The sequence below is a fragment of the Scheffersomyces stipitis genome, chromosome 2 (assembly GCF_000209165.1).
Source record: "Scheffersomyces stipitis CBS 6054 chromosome 2, complete sequence".
Classification (NCBI taxonomy): Eukaryota; Fungi; Ascomycota; class Pichiomycetes; order Serinales; family Debaryomycetaceae; genus Scheffersomyces; species Scheffersomyces stipitis.
In genome coordinates, this window is record NC_009042.1 from 2,406,586 (window position 1) to 2,426,699 (window position 20,114).

Below are 20,114 nucleotides of genomic sequence, written 5' to 3' on the forward strand. Positions count from 1 at the left end.
AGAGGCGCGACATTTATGCAGACAATTTGTGTTTTGTCGCAAACGATGTTATAGCGAAATTTTTCACTCTGTCAGATAAATGGATTTTGTCAAAAGGGGGAAGTAGAAGGAGAATGGGCCCGAGATGTTCTGCCAAATTCTCAGTAGCATAATGTGAAAGAAGCCCTTACATTGTCCAGCCTCTGGCATCATTAAAAACCGTAGCGGAAACCAATTGTCTCTGTTCTTCCCTGGCACACCCTGGTAGCCCCATCCAGTTGTAGTACATCTCACACGCTGGCAACTTGGGACAATCAGCAACTTTTTTTTCTTTTAATTTTTTCAGCGCGACATTTTGCCTCTTCTGCGAGAACAGACTTTTTCACCTCCATCTCACCCCCCTTTGCACTTATATAAATTGGACCAGTTCCTCCCATTGTAGAAAAAATTTTGCTGGACCTTTTTCTCTTTTTTTTGTCCTTTAGTTTCATACAATCTAAGTCTATCTACAATGGGTAAGGAAAAAACACACGTCAACGTCGTTGTTATCGGTCACGTCGATTCTGGTAAGTCCACTACCACCGGCCACTTGATCTTCAAGTGTGGTGGTATTGACAAGAGAACCATTGAAAAGTTCGAAAAGGAAGCCGCTGAATTGGGTAAGGGTTCTTTCAAGTACGCTTGGGTTTTGGACAAACTTAAGGCTGAAAGAGAAAGAGGTATCACTATCGATATCGCTTTGTGGAAGTTCGAAACTCCAAAGTACCACGTCACCGTCATCGATGCTCCAGGTCACAGAGATTTCATCAAGAACATGATCACTGGTACTTCCCAAGCTGACTGTGCTATTTTGATTATCGCTGGTGGTACCGGTGAATTCGAAGCTGGTATCTCTAAGGACGGTCAAACCAGAGAACACGCTTTGCTTGCCTACACCTTGGGTGTCAAGCAATTGATTGTTGCTGTCAACAAGATGGACTCCGTCAAGTGGGACAAGAACAGATTCGAAGAAATCGTCAAGGAAACCTCTAACTTCGTCAAGAAGGTCGGTTACAACCCAAAGACTGTTCCATTCGTCCCAATCTCTGGTTGGAACGGTGACAACATGATTGAACCATCTCCAAACTGCCCATGGTACAAGGGTTGGGAAAAGGAAACCAAGGCCGGTAAGTCCTCTGGTAAGACCTTGTTGGAAGCCATTGACGCTATCGAACCACCTTCGAGACCAACCGACAAGCCATTGAGATTGCCATTGCAAGATGTTTACAAGATCGGTGGTATTGGTACGGTGCCAGTCGGTAGAGTTGAAACCGGTATCATCAAGGCCGGTATGGTTGTCACCTTTGCCCCAGCTGGTGTCACCACTGAAGTCAAGTCCGTCGAAATGCACCACGAACAATTGACTGAAGGTGTCCCAGGTGACAACGTTGGTTTCAACGTCAAGAACGTTTCCGTCAAGGAAATCAGAAGAGGTAACGTCTGTGGTGACTCCAAGAACGACCCACCAAAGGCTGCTGAATCTTTCAACGCTCAAGTTATCGTCTTGAACCACCCAGGTCAAATCTCCTCTGGTTACTCTCCAGTCTTGGATTGTCACACTGCCCACATTGCTTGTAAGTTCGACACCTTGATTGAAAAGATTGACAGAAGAACTGGTAAGAAGTTGGAAGAAAACCCTAAGTTCGTCAAGTCCGGTGATGCTGCTATCGTCAAGATGGTCCCAACCAAGCCAATGTGTGTTGAAGCCTTCACTGACTACCCACCTTTAGGTAGATTCGCCGTCAGAGACATGAGACAAACCGTTGCCGTCGGTGTCATCAAGTCTGTTGAAAAGTCTGACAAGGCCGGTAAGGTTACCAAGGCTGCTGTCAAGGCCGGTAAGAAGTAAGCTGATTAATTTACGTATATTCAGTTTAATATCAATACGTTAGCTACATTTCCAATGAACGATACTAGATATTGTTTAGGATTATTGAACTGGTATAGATAATTTTAGTGTATATTCATGTACTTGATAAATGTAATAATATGTGAAAATGTAGTTGTACATTAACTGATAGACAACATGCTGGAGTATATGGCATTAAGGTTGCTACAAAGTAGAAGCAACCTAGACACACCTCAGAAGATAGATTGGGCGAGTGATCGTATTATATGAGAACTTCTATGTGATACACTTCCAAGTATGATTAGTGTCTACAATAACCTTATATTATCATTTCATTATATTACATTTCTGATCACTACATCAGCACCGCCTGGAAACCCTTTCCACTGACTACACCCATCCAGTCCCCCAGTTCACCTCTCCAACAAACATTATTAATCTCTAGATCTTCTTCATATGCTAGTACTGGACTATCGATAACTACACCGAGGTCCGAGTTTGTGTTTGTTGCTGCATTCTTATTCAGAGTTAAATTGTTACAGTCCCAGACAAGAGCTTGGCAATCGTCACCTCCTGTCAACAAGTAGTTAGAAGTTGGATGCCAATTGATCAGGTTAATGGCAGCAGCGTTTCTGCCACCAAGAGAACCGTCTAGAGTAGCTACCGGAAGGCCAGGAACTCTCATGTCGATAATGATAATCTGGTTGGAGTTGATACCAACAGTAGCTAGATGATGTTGATCTATGTTAGAGGTGGATAGTTTCAACAATGCTCGGGAATGTAGGGCCGAAGCACTTGTAGAAGCTGCCACATTTGACGAAGTCAGTGGAGGAGACAATGTTGGTTCGTATATGATGGTCAGGTGCTCTAAAGATCGTAAGTCAAAAACTCTCATCGATCCATCGTTTCCTACTGAGGCAAAGATGTTGGTTGAGTTGTGAACGAACTTGACGTCAAATACCTCTGAATCATGTGCTATCAACTGCGTCTTCACAGTGGCTGTGTCGAGCGTACTGCCATCATCACGTTGCTTAAGTGTATGTGAACGATGTAAATCCCACACAGTGCAAGTGGTGTCTACAGATGAAGTAATCAAGATGTTTGGGTCTGTTCTGTTCCAGTCGAAAGAAGTCACAGGAGGAAAAGTGTTGATGTCGTCGATGGGTTTAGATGAGTTTCCGTTAGAACTCGTCGAGGAAGCTGTACTTGTAGTGTTGTTAGCTAATGTATGTGTTTGAACGAGTTTGTATTCGCCGTTCTGGTCGAAGGGATCGTGATCCACCTTGTAGAGCCGTAGCACCTCCAGTGATGCTGCAAGTCTTTCCTCGTTGCCATTCTTAAGCATGGGGTCCCATTGCAAGTTGGTAATGGGGTAGTCCACAGATGTCTCTGCCACTTTGTGGAAGTAGAAACCTTCTACAACTTCATCATCGTACGAATATTGTTGCTGCAGTTGTTGTTGTTGTTGTTGCTGTGAAACGTTATTGTAGAGATACTGTTGGTGGAAACCCGGTCCAGGTGTAGAAGGTGATGATCTATCTAACGAGACATCATCTATATCAGCCAGACCAGGAGAGTAGAGCTTGTTTTTGGCATAGTCAGCTTCGTAACTAAGGCCATGGACGACCTGAAGCTTATTGGTGAATCCTTCCTTGTATGATGAGAGAGCTATACAATCAGTATCTACAGCCATCAGCAGCCAGTCAGAGCAGTACAATGGGTATTGCGAGAAGTAGTAAGAGGTCCTATCTGCGGGGGAGTTGGAAGGTGCGATGTTCATGGTGGGTGCCGGTTGGGTATGGTTGGAGTGGCGGAGATGTAGGTGTTCGAACGAGGAGGCGAGATTGAAATTCAGATTGGACAGATTTGGAGTGTTGTAGTCGTTGGAATTATAAGAAGAATACAGGTTGGAGAAAGAGAGACTACTATTCAGTATGTTCAGATTACACAGGGCGTTCAGGTTGTACAGATTGATACTACTCAGCTTGTTCAAGTTATTGTTATTGTTGTTGCTATTGGGGTTCGGATTGAACTCGGGATTGGGATGGATATACAACCTCAGATTGGTGTAGAAATTATTCAGGGTGAAAGTATTGTTGGAATTATTCAGAGTCGGGTTGAGGTTGAAATTTTTCAGAATCAGATTCAGATTCAGATTGTTCAGGGACAGATTTAGAGTGTTGACCACAGAAGACCAGTTATTGCGACTGTCGTGGTACCGTGTGTCACTGATGTAATTAGGTGTGCTAGCAGGAGTTGTGTACTGAGAGCTCTCGCTGCTACTGACATTATTGTTGTTGGTGGTAGTATTAATAAGGGTGGGAGAAATGTGACAGAGCGACGACGACAGAATCTGGTACGACATACGGGAGGTCGGTGTGGAGGAGCTCCCGCTAGTGAGAATTCCGTAGCACGACGGAAGTGAGAAACAGGGTCGGTGCGACAGAGTACGACCTGCGCTTGGACTGTGGTTATACCAATATGTATTGGATGGACAGGAAAAGCTGGAAATAGCTTCTGTAAGACTCGTGAAGCAATCCTACGAGGCTCGGGCGTGTTAACGGCTTGGTGAAAGAAGCGGAGAAGTTGGAGATGGTGGAGTCTAGAGAGGCTTGCAAATAAGGGATGGTGCCGCGATTAGTGAGAGAAAAATGCAATTAGCGAGAAAGAATAGAGAGAAATCGCGAGGGTGATAGCGAGGATAAATATATGGGAACCCCGTATATATATACACAAATAAGTACCACACACATAGATAGACACATGGACACCTACGTAGATAACCTTATTTAGAAATACCTATTGTACACGTTCATTAATTCCAACAACCAATGGAAGAACTGAAAGGTTCTCTCTACGGGCGCCCAGAGGCTTTCCCCACGTCTCGATTTTCGGGGACAGGAGCAGAGATGGCTGAGAAAGTCGCACTACCACATTGCCCTATGCTTAATTTGCGTATGCCTAATCTAGTTAATCAACCTGGGTTAGGGCGTTGAAGTACGAGAATGTGTCGTATTATTATTGTTCCGTAATTATAAAAATACAATGGCATTGATATTATTATTATTAAGATGGAATGTTGTCGAGTCTGGCATCTCCTTTCATATCTATTGTAGAAATTCTCTGTCTTTGTCCATCTCTACATACCTCTTACACCAAGTCAAACATCTCTTATTCGATTTTTTTTTCTATCTATAAATACTAAAATACATACACGAACTGAATCTGAACCTATTGTTCAGATGCCACTTCCTCGACTGATGGACAAGTACACATCAAATGCATGTCACCGTAGGTGTCGTCCAATCTAGCGACTGTAGGCCAGCACTTGGACGTCTTCAAGAATGGCAATGGGTAGGCAGCCTCTTCTCTTGTGTAGCCTCTGGCGTCCCAGTCTGCCTGTGGAGTAGAAACAACGTCTTCCAATGAATGGGGAGCGTTCTTCAACACCAAACCCAATGGCTCTTTGTTGGCATAGGCTTCGATTTCCTTTCTGATAGCAAGCAACGAGTCGATGAATCTGTCCAACTCTTCCAAGTTTTCTGATTCAGTAGGCTCGATCATCAAGGTGCCGGCAACAGGGAAAGACATGGTTGGGGCATGGAAACCGTAATCCTGTAATCTCTTGGCGACATCAATGGCCTCAATGCCGACAGCCTTGAATTCTCTCAAGTCCAAGATGAATTCGTGAGCACAGTGCTTCAAGCCTTCGTCGGCAGAGGCATTGGGGTCAATGAACAAGATCTTGTAGTGGTCCTTCAACTTGTTCAAGATGTAGTTGGCGTTCAACATGGCAATTGTAGAAACATATGGCAAGGCTTCGGCTCCCAACATCTTGATGTATGAGTAAGACACTGGGATGACAGAAGCTGAACCGTAAGGAGCCGAGTTGACGGCCTTGATGGACTCAGAAGTCGAGTGAGGAGTCTGGAGGAAGTGATGAGAAGGCAAGAATGGCTTCAAGTGTTCCTTAACACAGACAGGAGCCTGGCCCGGACCACCACCACCGTGACTCAATGCAAAGGTTTTGTGGATGTTCAAGTGACAAACATCAGCACCCAAGTCACCTGGCGATGTCAAACCAACCTGAGCATTCATGTTGGCACCATCCAAGTAAACCAACCCACCGTACTTGTGAACAGTGTCAATAGCTGTCTTGACACCTGGCTCAAACAAACCGTAGGTAGAAGGGTAGGTGATCATGATGGAACAAAGGTTTTCAGCATGTTTTTCAGCCTTTTCTTGTAAGTCCTTCAAATCAATGGAACCGTTGTCCAAACACTTGATTGGTACCACCTTCAAGCCACACATGGCAGCAGAGGCTGGGTTGGTACCGTGGGCTGAGACAGGAATAAGACAGATGTTTCTCTTCTCGTAGTCACCTCTGGACTTGTGGTATTGTCTGATCAAAGACAAACCAGTGTATTCACCCTGAGCACCGGAGTTAGGCATCGAAGTAGTGGCGTCAAATCCAGTGATATCGTTCAAGTCCTTTTCAAACTCGTCCACCAACTCCTTGTAGCCCTGGGCTTGGTCAATAGGAGCAAATGGATGGATGGAGTTGAAGCCAGGAATCGACAACGTTTGCATTTCAACAGTAGCATTCAACTTCATGGTACAAGAACCCAAAGGAATCATGGAGTTTGCAAGCGACAAGTCCTTGCTCTGTAACAAATGCAAGTAACGCAACATAGCAGTTTCTGAGTGGTGGGTGTTAAATACTTCATGGGTCAAGATGTCGTCGGTTCTCAAGATTTCTGCTGGGAATTGAGGCAATTCACCAATGGAAGCGACGTCGTACTCCTTACCGGTGAAAACTTCGACCAAACTGGCCAAATCTTGGGCTTCTACTGTTTCATCCAAGGTGACAGAGACAGTGGAATCATTGACCTTGAACAAGTTGATGTTGTGTTCGTTCAAAGCCTTGGCCAAAATTTCATCCGCAGTAGTGCCGCTCAATCTAACAGTTAAAGTGTCGAACCAGTTCTTGTTGGTAATTTCGTGAGAAGAGGCGATTTCGTTAGCCAACAAAGTTGTGAAACCATACACTCTCTTAGCAATGTTCTTCAATCCTTCTGGGCCGTGGTATACAGCGTACATGGCAGATATGTTAGCCAACAAAGCTTGAGCTGTACAGATGTTGGAGGTGGCCTTTTCTCTCTTGATATGTTGCTCTCTGGTTTGCAAGGCTAATCTGAGAGCTGGCTTGCCTAATCTATCCTTAGAGACACCAACGATTCTTCCGGGAATCTTTCTGGAATACTTCATGCTGGTAGAAAAGAAAGCGGCATGTGGACCACCGTAGCCGAATGGAACACCAAATCTCTGCGAAGTACCCAAGGCAATGTCGGCACCATACTCAGATGGTGGCTTGATCATAGTGAGAGCCAACAAGTCGGTAGCCATAGCAAGCAATCCCTTACCAGCATGGACGATTTCACCGATCTTAGAGTAGTTGTAAAGAGAACCATCAGTACCTGGGTATTGAACCAAGGCACCGCAAACATCACTAGAAAGCTTCTGCAATTGTTCTACACCTTCTTCAGTTGACAATGGCAATTCTACGATCTTAACACCAATCTTTTCAGCTCTAGATTGGATCACCTGCAAGGTCTGAGGATGGATGTTAGAGTCAACCACGTAAGTAGACTTTTTGTTTTTCGAGTTGTGGAAAGACAAAGACATGGCTTCACCAGCAGCAGTACCTTCATCTAAAAGCGAGGCGTTGGCCATGGGTAAGCCAGTCAAAGAGGTAACCATGGTTTGGTAGTTAAGCAACGATTGCAATCTACCCTGAGAGATTTCTGGCTGATAAGGTGTGTACGAAGTGTACCATTCTGGGCTTTCCAACAAATTTCTCTGTATCACTGGTGGCAATCTGGTACCAGCATAACCTTTACCAATGAATGACTTGACGATCTTGTTCTTGCCAGCAATTTCGTGCAAGTGCTCAAGCATTTCTGATTCGGTGAAACCTTGCGCAGGCTCGATCTTCAACTTTCTCTTGTAGAGAATGTGTTCAGGAATGGCCTTGCTTAAGAATTCGTCCAAGTCACTGTAGCCCAAGGAGGACAACATTTTGGTCACGTTGTCTGGAGTGGGGCCTATGTGTCTTCTGGCAAAAGTGTCCAAGTTGCCGATGGACACCTTTTCGGAGTTGGGGTTGTACACCTTGGCATAATTGACAGATGAAGTGTCCGCTTTGGTAGCAAAAGCTCTCAAGCTAGCCGTTTTGGGTGCAAATGAGATAGCTCTGGGTGCAAATGAGGCTGGGGTTCTCAATGCAGGACGAGAGGAACGGGCAGCTCTAAGAATGGCTCTAGCCTGGAACATGCTGTATGGGAGTTATGAAAAGTAATGGTAATAGATAATAGCACTGTTGAGTGACTCTATGGAACTATAGGCAAATATGATTTGGGTGTTTTGAAACAAATTGACTGGATTTACAGAACGATCTATGGTGAAATCTGAAACCAGTTCGAGTCTGTGATAAGACGATAGAGGTGAGTATGCCGTGCACGTAGACACTGATAGACAAGAACTGCCGTAAGAGAAGCAGTAGCTGAACCTGAAGATGAAGCAGAACTTGGAAGCGTGAAGAAGTTTGCCGAGACTGAAATGAGAGGAATCTCAATCGATTTTATACAACAAAAATAAATTCCCAAAAGAAAAAAATTCCACAATCACCTGGAGAAATGCCTATCAGTTGCACAGGTGTATAATTGTACTTTGACTCGGGTAAAGCTGCGACCGCCGAGGATCGAATAATATAGAGACGGACACTCGATTCTCTGGTAGCAGGACAAATAAGCGCATAATCGTACGGGAGAGAAGTGAAAGATTCGTATCACAGTCAATTCCATATATATTTATTTGTGTCTGTACGTCTTTGTATTTACTGGTATTTTCATTTGGTTTATCTTTTGTCTTTTGTCTTTTTGTCTCTTGCTCTTTTTGTCCGATCTGGATTTCCAGATAATCTCTATGGAGCCGTTTTTGCTCATCTCCGAGCGCGACTTTCCTGTTGACTCGGGTTTGACTCCGACGCACACCATGCCACCCACGGCCGTGAAAGGCAACGGACGCAGAACTCTAGGGCAAACAGTGCCGAAGAGACCCCGGCAGATCTGACTTCGCTGGAGTCTCGTGACAGCTTAGGGTTTCATTTTTTTACTTTCGCTTTCTTAACTCTCTTCTGGATATTCTCTTTGTATGATCCCTATCTCTATCCACGGTTGCGAGCTACACCATGAGCCCATCTTGACTTCGCTCCAGAGGATTCTCCATATGCAGAATGTCGACCCGTCTATTCGGAATCACATGATTGCATGAGTTTTTGTACGCGTCTTGCACCGATAAGTGCGCAAACGGTTGCAATTTCGCAACTGCAACCCGAAATTCGAGGCATAATGAAGTTGCAGCCAAATTCCCCAATGTAGACACAGATGTAAGTAGGTGGGGCCCTTCTTTGATACCCAGATGACTCCTCCATCACATATCCTTTTAATAGTAGAAACAATACAACTTTTGCATTCTAGTCCATACTACATACTTGTCACAATCTACGTACCAATGATTCTTCTCACTTCTTTGATTTCTTTGGGCGAGGTGCTGCAACAGCCTCCTATCATTCTCACATTGGGAATTGTCACCCACTCGCTAACAAGTTCCTTCCACTTTTCTATGTCTTTGTAAGCCCTGTAGTCGTCTTCCTCTGGGACATACTTTATGGTGAAATTGGGGTACACTATAAGTGGAAATAAAGGCTTTTGTGCTGAAGTCTGGGAATCGTTGATCTTAGCGACAATGCTTCCGATCTTGTGGTAGTCTATACAATTTAGTCCAAGTCCCACCATATACTTCCGCAAGAAAGGATACTTGTCCAAGAAACTATCGATATACGAAATAACCACTTCAGTAGGTGTTCCGTCTGTGATGGTGGCCTCGTCGAAGTTGAAGCTGATGTAGTAGTACTTGCGTTTTTCTTGTTCCGCAAACAAGTGCGATAATAGTTTCAAGACAACCTTGACTTCTTGGAAACTAGGGATGGTTTCAAAGCCAATGGTATCTACTCTATCGTCACCTAGAAAGTATTCAAGTAAAGGCTGGTGGTACAGTTCTATGTCGCTATCACTTGCATTCTTATAGTCTCCCGTGTATTCTGACCCATCAGCCAAGTAAGTCGCGTATGGACCAATTGACCCAATTATATAAATCTTCTTCTTAGAATTGCTGTTTTTGCTTCGGTACTGGAGAATTGCGTCTTCAACAACATCTATCGACTTCTTCCATATCCCTCTGATTTGTTCATCGTCCAAATCTGTGTGCTCCTTTAAACTCGGGTACGAAATTTGGTATGTAGAGCTAATCAATGCATCCACATCGGCCTGTTCTAAATAGTTATAGTGGACATTTTTGATCAAGTTAGGTTCGTTGAGCAAAACTAACCCAGACCACAATGGATGCTTTCGAGGCTGGATCTTGGAGTCTTTAGGGATACACGCTTCCAATTCCGTTCCCATGGCACCGTCCAATACAAGACGATTCTTGGACAAAGCTTCCTTTAGGCTCAACATTCTGGTAGTTGATATAAGAACCAGATGGAGAATAGACTACGGCTGATCCAGTCTCCGGTAGTCATATAGACCAGATGACGTCCTGCACTAAACCCCACTGCTCTACACTGAAATACTTCATTTGATGTCCGTATGCAGTGCCAGAGTCTAGTCGCATTTGCAAGATTGCTCGACTATTTTCACTTATAGTGAAATTTCCATACTTTAATATATATAGAACCGTATACTATACTAACTGAGTCAGCCAACAGTATTGTCATGGATTCGTACAATCCCGGTAAGAGATCGAGAGACGATTTCGAGTCGGACAATTATGCAGCACCGCAGCAGCAATTTGAAGACGAAAATGCTGAGTCCAAGAGACAGCATGTGGATCCAACCCAGGAATTGATCAACAATGTGTGTAAGGATATCCGGAGGTTGGGAGAAAATCCCAACATAGCCAATCAGGTCGCGGATGTTTCGTATATTTCGAATCCAATTGTTGCTGAATTTGAAAAGATCGACAATTTGAGAAATGCCATTCTCAGTACTATCTATGCTGTGATTATTGAACAACCACAGAAGATCAATGCCTTGAGCAACTTAATTCTTATCTGTAACTCCAAGAATTTCGTTGTTGCCAAATACGTTATTGAATATTTACATGCTAAAGCTCAGACGTTGTTGGACTCTATTGCTCCTAAAAAAGAAGAAGCTGATGAAGATGGTGAATCCAAGCAGAAGACTAAGGCTTCAGCAGTAGACGAAGAAGATGCTGGAGTGTTCAACAACTTGAAGTCTATTCTCAAATTCTTAGCCACTTTGGCTCCTATCATTGAAGGATATTCGATTATCAACATATTCAAACAATTTTTGAAACTTGCAATTGATTTGCAGAACGAAACCCCAGACAACAGAAATGGAACTGCTCAGGAAATCTTCTATAACCTGTTGATTGCCGTTCCTTACTTGTTCAGCAACGACTTTTCGCAGGAACTAATTGACCAGGTAAACGAGTTAGTCGCTTTAGCCAAAGACTTCAAAATCGTAGAAAGTGCTACAAACACCTTGTTACAGCCTTTTGACTCAAAGCTCGACAATTACAAATTGCCTTATGAACCAGTCAAGATGATTGATTTGATTTACAACGCCATTCTTACATTGCAAGGTGAAGAAAAAGATTGGGTCAACTTGAAGCACAAGCTTTTCTTGGATTTCTCCGAGTTGTTGGCTTCTATTATCGAGGAAGCATTGCAGAATAACCCTATTTCAAATGCCTTAGTTAAGCACCAATTACCTCAACTTTCTTTGCCAACAATTGCACAAGTTCAAGAGTACAAGCCAGTGGGTTCGATTGACAAGTTATGGAAAGAAAATTCTCGTGTCTTGTTCCAAGTCTACAACTCCACTGAGTTCGAAACGGTACCAAGAATTGATTCTTACTTTGGTTTGTTCTTCAAGGATCTTTCGTTTGACATTTTAACAAACTTATCGTTCAACAAGAATGAGGCTTCTATCCAATTATCCATCTTGGATTTGTTCTTCTCTAAAGATTTGTTTGCCCCTCCAGGATCTTCTATCGACCTGTTGACTATGATTCACGAAGATAACAAATCTGGTGAAAACGTTCCTCCTTTGTCGACTTGGAAAATTGAAGATATTGCTGTCGAAAGTATCTTGACGATGATTTTCCAATTGCCAGTCACATTATACCGTGAAATCTACTATTATACGGTGTTGATTTCCTGTTGTAGAGAAAGTCCGGAATCAATTGCTCCCGTTTTTGGAAGAGCCATCAGATACTTTTACAATAACTTGGAGACATTGGATTATGAGTTGAAGTTGAGATTCTTGGATTGGATGACTACTCAAATTTCCAACTTCGAGTTCAGCTGGAAGTGGGATGAATGGGTTGCTGATTCACAAAAGTTCAAACACTTGAGACATCATCCAAAGAAGAATTTTATCAAGAATTTGATCGCTAAAGAAGTCAGATTATCAAACAAGAATAGAATCAAAGACAGTTTTGTGGCTGTCAATCCAGAAACATCCGAGATGGTGAACTTGGAAGAATTCTATCAGTACTTGAATATCTCTCTTTTTGAAGATGAAACAAAATTCATTTTGGATTATGACACTGCCCTATACAACCAAGAAGGCACGAGAGAAATTCTCGAAAAGATTCATCTCGAAAAGAGAGAACAATTAGCTGCTAAGCCAGCTGTATTTGCACAAGAAGAGATCTTCTTCAACTTCTCCCTTCCTGAATTGCCATTGCATGGTGTTGCCAGTAAAGTGTATGACTTTGTCGTTGCTCATTGGAAGCCTAACACTGATTTCGACGAGTTGTGCAAGGAAATTCTTGAAGCTACCAAGGAGTTCCCTGACATTAATGGGATTAAGTTCATGATCAATTTAATATTCCAAACATATGCCTACATTGGATCTAGATCCATCTATTCGGTTGTGAGTATCTTATCTCGTGACGTCAACAAATTGAAGTACTTGAGTGGCTCTCCTATTGAATATACTGAGCAGGAGCCTAAATTTGAGGAGCAAGAGATTTCTCCAGAAGAAATCACTGACAGACAAAACTGGATCATTGAATCCATTTTCAGAGTGTGGATTCATCAACCACAAGAAGTATTCTTGATTCTTGAATATTTGATTGAATTTGGAATCTTGAAGCCGGAGAACTTGGTCTTGAAGACCTTAGATCTTGAGAATAACTTGATTCTCGAGAATGTTTCTTGTATGGAGTCCATGAACAGGGTGTTGTTTAACAGTTCTATTGCCACGGACAAAGGCGACTCATTCAAAAAATTGATTTTGCTACTTTTCAATGCGATTACACGCAACTTGAATGCCATCTCTGGTGAGCTTCAAGAAGATAAAAATGAAATCATCAAGATTACAAAGGATATCGAAGATCCGGAAGCATTGGAAGTATCGAAAAGAATCGACCAGGAATGGCTCTTCTACGAGTACAAGGGCCTTTTGAAGTCGTATTTCAGAAGGTATATCAAGAACCTGGAAATTGACTACTTGAGCGATATCAGGGAGATTTTCGACACCATCGAGAATGTTCCTGCCAAGGACGATATGTTGCAGTGGCTCGATGAAGTCAGCCCATAGACTGTGTATTTCACAAACAGAATACAAACTAAAAGTTGTTAGTGAACTGTAAGATGTGTAAAATAAGAGACTGGTAATCGAAAGGAGTGATAAAACTAGAAGTTGTAGAGCAAAAAAGGTGTATAGGTCGCTTTCTGTACTATAAAAATAAACGCTTTTTGATTTTTCGCAGTCGCAGCACAGCGCAATTCTTACGCATTGTCTCATGACTAAAAGTCTGGTTATATAAGCGCATTGAAAATTGGCATATTTGACAGGATTTTATAATGTATTTCTTCTTAGAACATATAAAGACATTCAGTATATAGAAATGACAGACCATCTTACCGACACCTCGTTGGCGATCGAGACTGATCATCTCACCTACAAATTTGCCGGAACCAGCAAGATCGGTTTGGAAGACATCACTCTCCAGATTCCCTGGGGAAGTACCAATTTGATAGTGGGGCCCAACGGAGCTGGAAAGTCGACTTTGCTTAAGATCTTGGCTGGAAAGACATTAATCAAAAAGGGCTCGTTGAAAATCGGAGGATTTGACCCTTTTGAATTTAGAATCGACAGAAACGAGCAACACAATTCTGACATTAACAACTATATCACCTATTTAGGAACCGAATGGGCAGCTAATTCTGTGGTTAAAAGGGACATCCCTGTCAACTTATTGATCTCTTCGATTGGAGGTGAAAGCTATAGCGAGAGAAGAGACGAATTGCTTGATATTCTCGACATTGATCCTGATTGGTCGATGTTGAGAATCAGTGATGGTGAACGTAGAAGAGTTCAGATAGCCATGGGATTGGTGAAGCCATGGAAGCTTTTACTTCTTGACGAAGTCACAATTGATTTGGATGTGATTGTGAGGCAGAGATTGCTAGAGTTCTTGAAGAAGGAGTGTGTTGAAAGAAGATGCTGTGTAGTCTATGCAACTCATATCTTCGATGGGTTGGGCAAAAAATGGTGCGACAGAATCATTCATCTCGATGCTGGAATCAAGGTTGATGACTTTGAGATTGAAAAGGTTCGTTTCGTCAACAACCAGGAAGAAAAAGTCTCGTTCGAGGACGATACAGTAAGAGTCCAATACGTGGAATCGTTGCATCCATTGGCCGTATATTGGTTACAGCGTGATTTAGATGCGAGAGGCTCAAGAGAGGAAGAAAAGATCAAAATGAAACAGAGACACAATGATTGGAACAATGCTCGTGATGGCAAATACTTTGATGCTGACGAAAGTCAGTTGGCCAAATACTTTAGGGCTACGAGAAACATATGAAGCACGGGATAGATCTCGGATAGACTATGATTCGTATATAATATGATATATATCTGGTTATTCTTGTTAAATTAGAATAATATATGATACAGTTAATGCTAGGTGGTCGTATAGACATTATGTTATGAATATACATTATACCAAGTATACTTCTCCTTTCACATGATCATTACAATCATTATGAATTGAATATAGTTTACTTTATAGATGTTAGATGATGGGAATGCAATTGATTGGATGACGAAACTACAATGGTGGTTGTTCTTCAGCAAACTTCATTTCAAGTTCAAGAAAACGCACCAATTCTTCGTTTCTCTTTAACTGTTCAGCAAGAGCCCAGCTCTGGTACTTTGCTTCTAGAAGCTCATTAGATCCGAATTCAAGATACCGTATTTGAGAAGCGGGACGGTCGAGTTTTCTTCTAAGAACAACGTGGTCGTTCATAGATGCAGCCAACGGCGTTGTGGGACCCCTTTTGCGATGCTGAAGGTCAGATTTAGCAGATTTGAGTTGGTTTTCAATGGAGTTGGTATTCTCGATCTCGCGCGTATTGTCTAGAAGTGGCTGGTTTTCAACGTCTTCTATAATTGGCAAATCGTGGCTCCGGTTAAATGATTCGTTCATGATGATATATGTATTAGGAAGTGAGTTATGATCAAGAATGTTCAAGAATTTGTTCACTAGTTAACAAGAATGTACTTTAGATGTAAACAAAAGTTACTTCTACTGTTTACAGGACTGTATGCGATTCAAGGTGAAAACCAACAGAAATGGTCACATGTCGCATGTCACCTGAACGCATCGGGCTCCAGTCTTCGGTGACCATGTCTTCATGAGCCGGTAACGTGGCGTCGGTTCGGTAAGCCACTAGAGAAGTTGTTGAGGGCGGTGGAAGCAGTAGATGACCCTCGCGGCTGAAGCATATGAAATTTTGCAAGAATTCTCGAGAGCCGGTGGACTTCTGGAGATGGGCCATCCGCAGCCGAGATCACTAAATTCCAATACTCAGCCTAGAAAATACGTCGTGAGATCGTTGGGCGCGATGAGTTCGATGAAGACGAAAGTTGAGGAGCAAATGCCAGAGGCAAGCCAGAAAAGATTGAGCCTACTGGTTGCGGATACGGTAGAAGAAGTAGGAACATCTTGTGTGTTGTAAGCTTGTGTTGTAAGTGCTGACGTCTGTAGAGCTTTTGAGTTAGTGTAGTTTTTAGGTTCTCCGGAGCGAACGGCAATGTAGGCGGACTTCAAATTAGCGAGAATCCAGTCACTTCTCGAAGAGCGCAAGCACGATAACGCGGCCCTGGAAAATCACACAGAAACAGGGAGCTAGCAAAAAATTAGTAGCGATATACTAGACATACTAGGCTAGGCATTTAAGCTGTTCAGCAACCTCTTACTGACGCGTGGCAGCTAACTTCATCTCTTGTAATTGCAAATACAGTAGTCATGGCCAGAATTAATTTTCACAGTCGGCTCGATCCAATCTGTTCCACCGCGTGAGCCATTGTCGCTAATTATTCGAGAATTTAAGAAGATCCTTCCACGGCGATGAACTAATAATGAAGTAGGGTTATCACCGAGCATAGCCTGATCAAAACTCGCATTTCTTCCCCACCATATCGCTGTCCATAACCAAGTCCATCTCAGTTGACGGCCATAAACATTTGCACCATCACGTCCATCACCAAAATCACGTTCACTTCATCTTCGTATATATTTGTAGAATTCATTCCAGTCCATTGTGATTATTTTCACTTTCTTGAGTCTCACTGATTTCATCTCGCGCATTAGCCCGCATTCATCTCATCCTCGCTATTGTTCTCGCTATACTGCACCAACCAGTCGCACTATATTCTGCTTAGCTGAGGCTCCACCAGTGCACTATCGCTTTCTCCTTTTTTCCTATTATCAGCTTTGTTTGCACCAAACCAACTTCTTCTGTTTGGTTTCCGTCCACATCTCATAGCTCAGTCTCGTAGCGATGTTGCGGTTCAAAAACAAATTCAAGTTCGGCTCCTCGACCCCAGTAACGCCTAACGGCTCGGATAAGGAAGGAGTGTCGCCCGAAGTATCACTCCATTCCGACGGTTCTCCACGAAACTCAGTCGATTCTCGCCGCACCATCTCCGTCAACAACTTGGCTGACAATGTGCTGAAGCTCTCGGTCAATGGCACCCTGGACCTGCTGAATTCTACAAGAAAACAAGATCCTCCACATGATGACCTCCATCTAGCTCCAGCATCCATCAACACCCAGCCTTCTTCGACTTCCTTGTCGACGCAAAGCACATCTGCCGTGACCATCAACACCGCCAGCACTCATTCGTCAGAAGGAACCGTAGCTCCACCTGCTTCGGCCGGTACTCTGACACTGACACTGACCCTGTCTCTGACTTTGGCTCCAACGAACGCTTCAGTGCCCGTTCCAGTGCCCAACCTCGACGACCAGGCTGCTTCGTCAAACCCTGGGCTTTTGACAGTCAAAATCTATAACTCCAACAACATCGCATTGCCCATCAAAATCAACAACAACAAACAGATCTTGCACGCGTTGGCCGTTAACTCCAACAACGAAGCTATCAGCCAACAGCTCCTCAAGAACTTGAACGCTTTGGAAAACTCACGTGATTCCACCCCTACCCAATCCCATAACGATATAGACAACGACATTGAAGCTGCAACAAGCGATACGTCTCCTAGACTTAACGGCAATAGCAGCACTGGTTCTCATGAATATTTACAAGGAGCTATCGCTACCAATTTCTTGCCCTCCATCATTACTATTCCCAATGCTGAGAATTTGGTGAAGTCGTTGCTCTACTTAACAATAGAGTTCGACAACAACGTCTTGGTCATTGAACCTCAAAAGGGTACTGTAAATCAGTCTACTTGGAACCAGGTAGTTTCTTTCGACGTGACGAAAAAGTCTTCGAATTCCAATTTCAACAATGGACCCACTTCCCCCAACTCTCATTCTCATTCCAACGGAACGTCTTCGACGGGATCTAACTTTCTCAACTTGAACTTGTTCATCAGATTGCCCAACATGCTTATTCCGGATTCGGAAAAGACGTCGAAGAAACATTTGTTCACCAACACAAGCTCTTCGGATAGTCCTGCCAATATTGGCGATTTGCTTATCGGTACCATCAAGTTACCATTGAACTTGAAATACCATACCAAATCCATCCGCTTGATGAATCACGAGTATTTGAAGTTCACCAAATTCAACACTGAGCTCAACGAGGCTATAGCCAAGGAAATGGGCGAGATCATGTTAACCATAGAGTTCAAGCCCATCACTAAGAAACATCTTTCCATTGAGGAGTTTGATCTTTTGAAAGTCATTGGTAAAGGATCTTTTGGAAAAGTTATGCAAGTTGTCAAGAAAGACACTAAACAAATCTATGCATTAAAGACTATACGTAAACAGCATATAGTGTCGAGAATGGAGGTGACGCATACTTTGGCCGAGAGAACAGTTTTAGCCAGAATCAACAACCCTTTCATTGTTCCTTTGAAGTTCTCGTTCCAGAGTCCAGAAAAGTTGTATTTGGTATTATCGTTCATTAACGGAGGTGAATTGTTCTGGCATTTGCAGAGAGAAGGCAAGTTCTCTATGGATAGATCCAGGTTCTACATTGCTGAATTGTTAACAGCATTGGAAAGCTTACATGAACTAAATGTCATTTACAGAGACTTGAAGCCAGAAAACATCTTGTTAGATTACCAAGGTCATATAGCCTTATGCGATTTTGGCTTGTGTAAGTTGAACATGAGCAACGACGACAAAACCAACACATTCTGTGGAACTCCAGAGTATTTGGCTCCAGAGTTGTTGTTGAACCAAGGTTATACCAGAAGTGTTGATTGGTGGACCTTGGGAACGTTATTGTACGAAATGTTGACTGGTTTACCACCATTTTATGATGACGATGTTCCTACTATGTACAGAAAGATATTGCAAAATCCATTACGGTTCCCTTCGTTCTTGGAGGGAACCGATGCCCAGGACTTGTTGGTTAAGTTGTTACAGAAGGATCCAAACTTGAGAATGAACGATGCTCATGAGATCAAGAACCATCCCTTCTTCAAGGACATCGACTGGAACAAGTTGTTGAACAAGAGCTACTTGCCTCCTTTCAAGCCAAATGTAGAGAACTTATTGGATACATCCAACTTTGACCAGGACTTCACCAACGAACAGCCACAAGACTCTGTGGTTGATGATTTCTTGACGGAAAGTGTTCAGAAACAGTTTGGTGGATGGACTTACAATGGCGAGGGAGTGTTTTAAAATAGAATTGATTCACATTGTCATTTTAGGTAGAATTAACAATAAATTAGAAATACGATTAATATAGAGCTATTAAGGTAGAGATTAGTGAAAAATGGCTATTAGACTGTTAGAATAGCCATATATGAAAAAAGTACCAGCAGACATTTCTTGTATTGCCTGGTTTCACTTGTTGGACTTGACGGAAATTCTATTCGGTTTCTTATCTATTAGCTGCGTCGTTGTAAGTTGCACCGCTTCGTCCTGGGAACCTCTTACCACCAGTCTTACTATTGGGATTCGTCTTGCCTGGTTCCAAAGGCGCACCATGCTTGAAATTCTCTCTTCCCTGAGGATAGTTACCCTGGCTGATTCTTTCTTCATCTCTCTTTAAGTACTGCTGGTACGCTGGATTGAGATGCTCAGGATTGGCACGTGTGATGTCTACAATTGAAGGTTTTACATAGTACGTGTTTGGAGGTGGCCCTGAGCTTCCAAAGCCTTGTTGTGGTGGGTAGTTCTGTGGAACAGCGCTGTATCCTCCGTTACCATAGCCTTGTTGCAGCCAGGATTCACTACTATAGCCCTGCGAATAGTCCTGCTTGGAATCAGGCAGAAAGCTACCTTGCTGCTGGTAGTTCTGATTATTGTACTGTTGATATCCCTGCTGATTATAGTCTTGATTATAGCCCTGTTGAGTATGCACCTGTGGGCTCTGGTTATTTTGCTGAGGGAGTGGCTCAGGAGGACGTTGAAACTCGTTCTCACTGTAGGGGGGAGGAGCCGCATCGTGGTAATTATTGTGCGAGTTAGCGGCAGCAGAACCAGAGTCCCTAGAAGCTTCAGTTGCTTCAGCCTGCTTCTGTTTTTCTGACATTGATGAAGTTATGGAATTGAAGGACTATACTATAGAGGCCAGATATTTCATTCAAGTCGTGAAAGGAGCCTGAAATATGAAATACAAATATGAAATTACTGGACCTCTCTGTGCACAAACCCCATATT

The 20,114-nt window shown here is 43.0% G+C and overlaps 8 protein-coding genes across 8 annotated transcripts; 4 read left to right on the forward strand and 4 right to left on the reverse strand. All coding sequences in view use genetic code 12, as the record gives it.

Moving 5' to 3' along the window:
- Positions 1–490: 490 nt before the first annotated feature.
- On the forward strand, positions 491–2,010 carry TEF1 (Elongation factor 1-alpha (EF-1-alpha); the record flags this gene model as incomplete). The annotated part of the gene is made up of 1 exon (XM_001382650.1): positions 491–2,010. The coding sequence occupies one exon, from the start codon at positions 491–493 to the stop codon at positions 1,865–1,867; it is 1,377 nt and encodes a 458-aa protein (XP_001382687.1). The 3' UTR covers positions 1,868–2,010.
- A 186-nt stretch (positions 2,011–2,196) lies between these two features.
- PICST_81872 (WD-repeat domain protein) lies at positions 2,197–4,346 on the reverse strand. The gene is made up of 3 exons (XM_001383176.1): positions 4,231–4,346; positions 3,417–3,789; positions 2,197–3,338 (listed from the first exon to the last, which is right to left on the reverse strand). The coding sequence occupies exons 2-3, from the start codon at positions 3,645–3,647 to the stop codon at positions 2,223–2,225; spliced, it is 1,347 nt and encodes a 448-aa protein (XP_001383213.2). The 5' UTR covers positions 3,648–3,789; positions 4,231–4,346; the 3' UTR covers positions 2,197–2,222.
- Positions 4,347–5,019: 673 nt separating this feature from the next.
- On the reverse strand, positions 5,020–8,441 carry GCV2 (Glycine cleavage system protein). Its single transcript, XM_001383177.1, has one exon. It carries the CDS (start codon positions 8,198–8,200, stop codon positions 5,099–5,101), a length of 3,102 nt encoding a protein of 1,033 aa, XP_001383214.1. The 5' UTR covers positions 8,201–8,441; the 3' UTR covers positions 5,020–5,098.
- Positions 8,442–9,429: 988 nt separating this feature from the next.
- SAM4 (AdoMet-homocysteine methyltransferase) lies at positions 9,430–10,443 on the reverse strand (the record flags this gene model as incomplete). The annotated part of the gene is made up of 1 exon (XM_001383178.1): positions 9,430–10,443. One exon carries the CDS (start codon positions 10,441–10,443, stop codon positions 9,430–9,432), a length of 1,014 nt encoding a protein of 337 aa, XP_001383215.2.
- A 258-nt stretch (positions 10,444–10,701) lies between these two features.
- Positions 10,702–13,598, forward strand: GCR3 (the record flags this gene model as incomplete). Its single annotated transcript, XM_001382651.1, has 2 exons — positions 10,702–11,152; positions 11,186–13,598. 2 exons carry the CDS (start codon positions 10,702–10,704, stop codon positions 13,558–13,560), a joined length of 2,826 nt encoding a protein of 941 aa, XP_001382688.2. The 3' UTR covers positions 13,561–13,598.
- A 271-nt stretch (positions 13,599–13,869) lies between these two features.
- PICST_70378 (ATP-binding cassette transporter activity) lies at positions 13,870–14,927 on the forward strand. The gene has a single exon (XM_001382652.1). The coding sequence runs from the start codon at positions 13,871–13,873 to the stop codon at positions 14,831–14,833; it is 963 nt and encodes a 320-aa protein (XP_001382689.1). The 5' UTR covers position 13,870; the 3' UTR covers positions 14,834–14,927.
- A 152-nt stretch (positions 14,928–15,079) lies between these two features.
- Positions 15,080–15,457, reverse strand: PICST_30273 (predicted protein; the record flags this gene model as incomplete). Its single annotated transcript, XM_001383179.1, has 1 exon — positions 15,080–15,457. The coding sequence occupies one exon, from the start codon at positions 15,455–15,457 to the stop codon at positions 15,080–15,082; it is 378 nt and encodes a 125-aa protein (XP_001383216.1).
- Positions 15,458–16,277: 820 nt separating this feature from the next.
- Positions 16,278–20,033, forward strand: YPK2 (Serine/threonine-protein kinase). Its single transcript, XM_001382653.1, has 3 exons — positions 16,278–17,129; positions 17,283–17,457; positions 17,509–20,033. The coding sequence occupies exons 1-3, from the start codon at positions 16,815–16,817 to the stop codon at positions 19,128–19,130; spliced, it is 2,112 nt and encodes a 703-aa protein (XP_001382690.2). The 5' UTR covers positions 16,278–16,814; the 3' UTR covers positions 19,131–20,033.
- Positions 20,034–20,114: the final 81 nt, after the last annotated feature.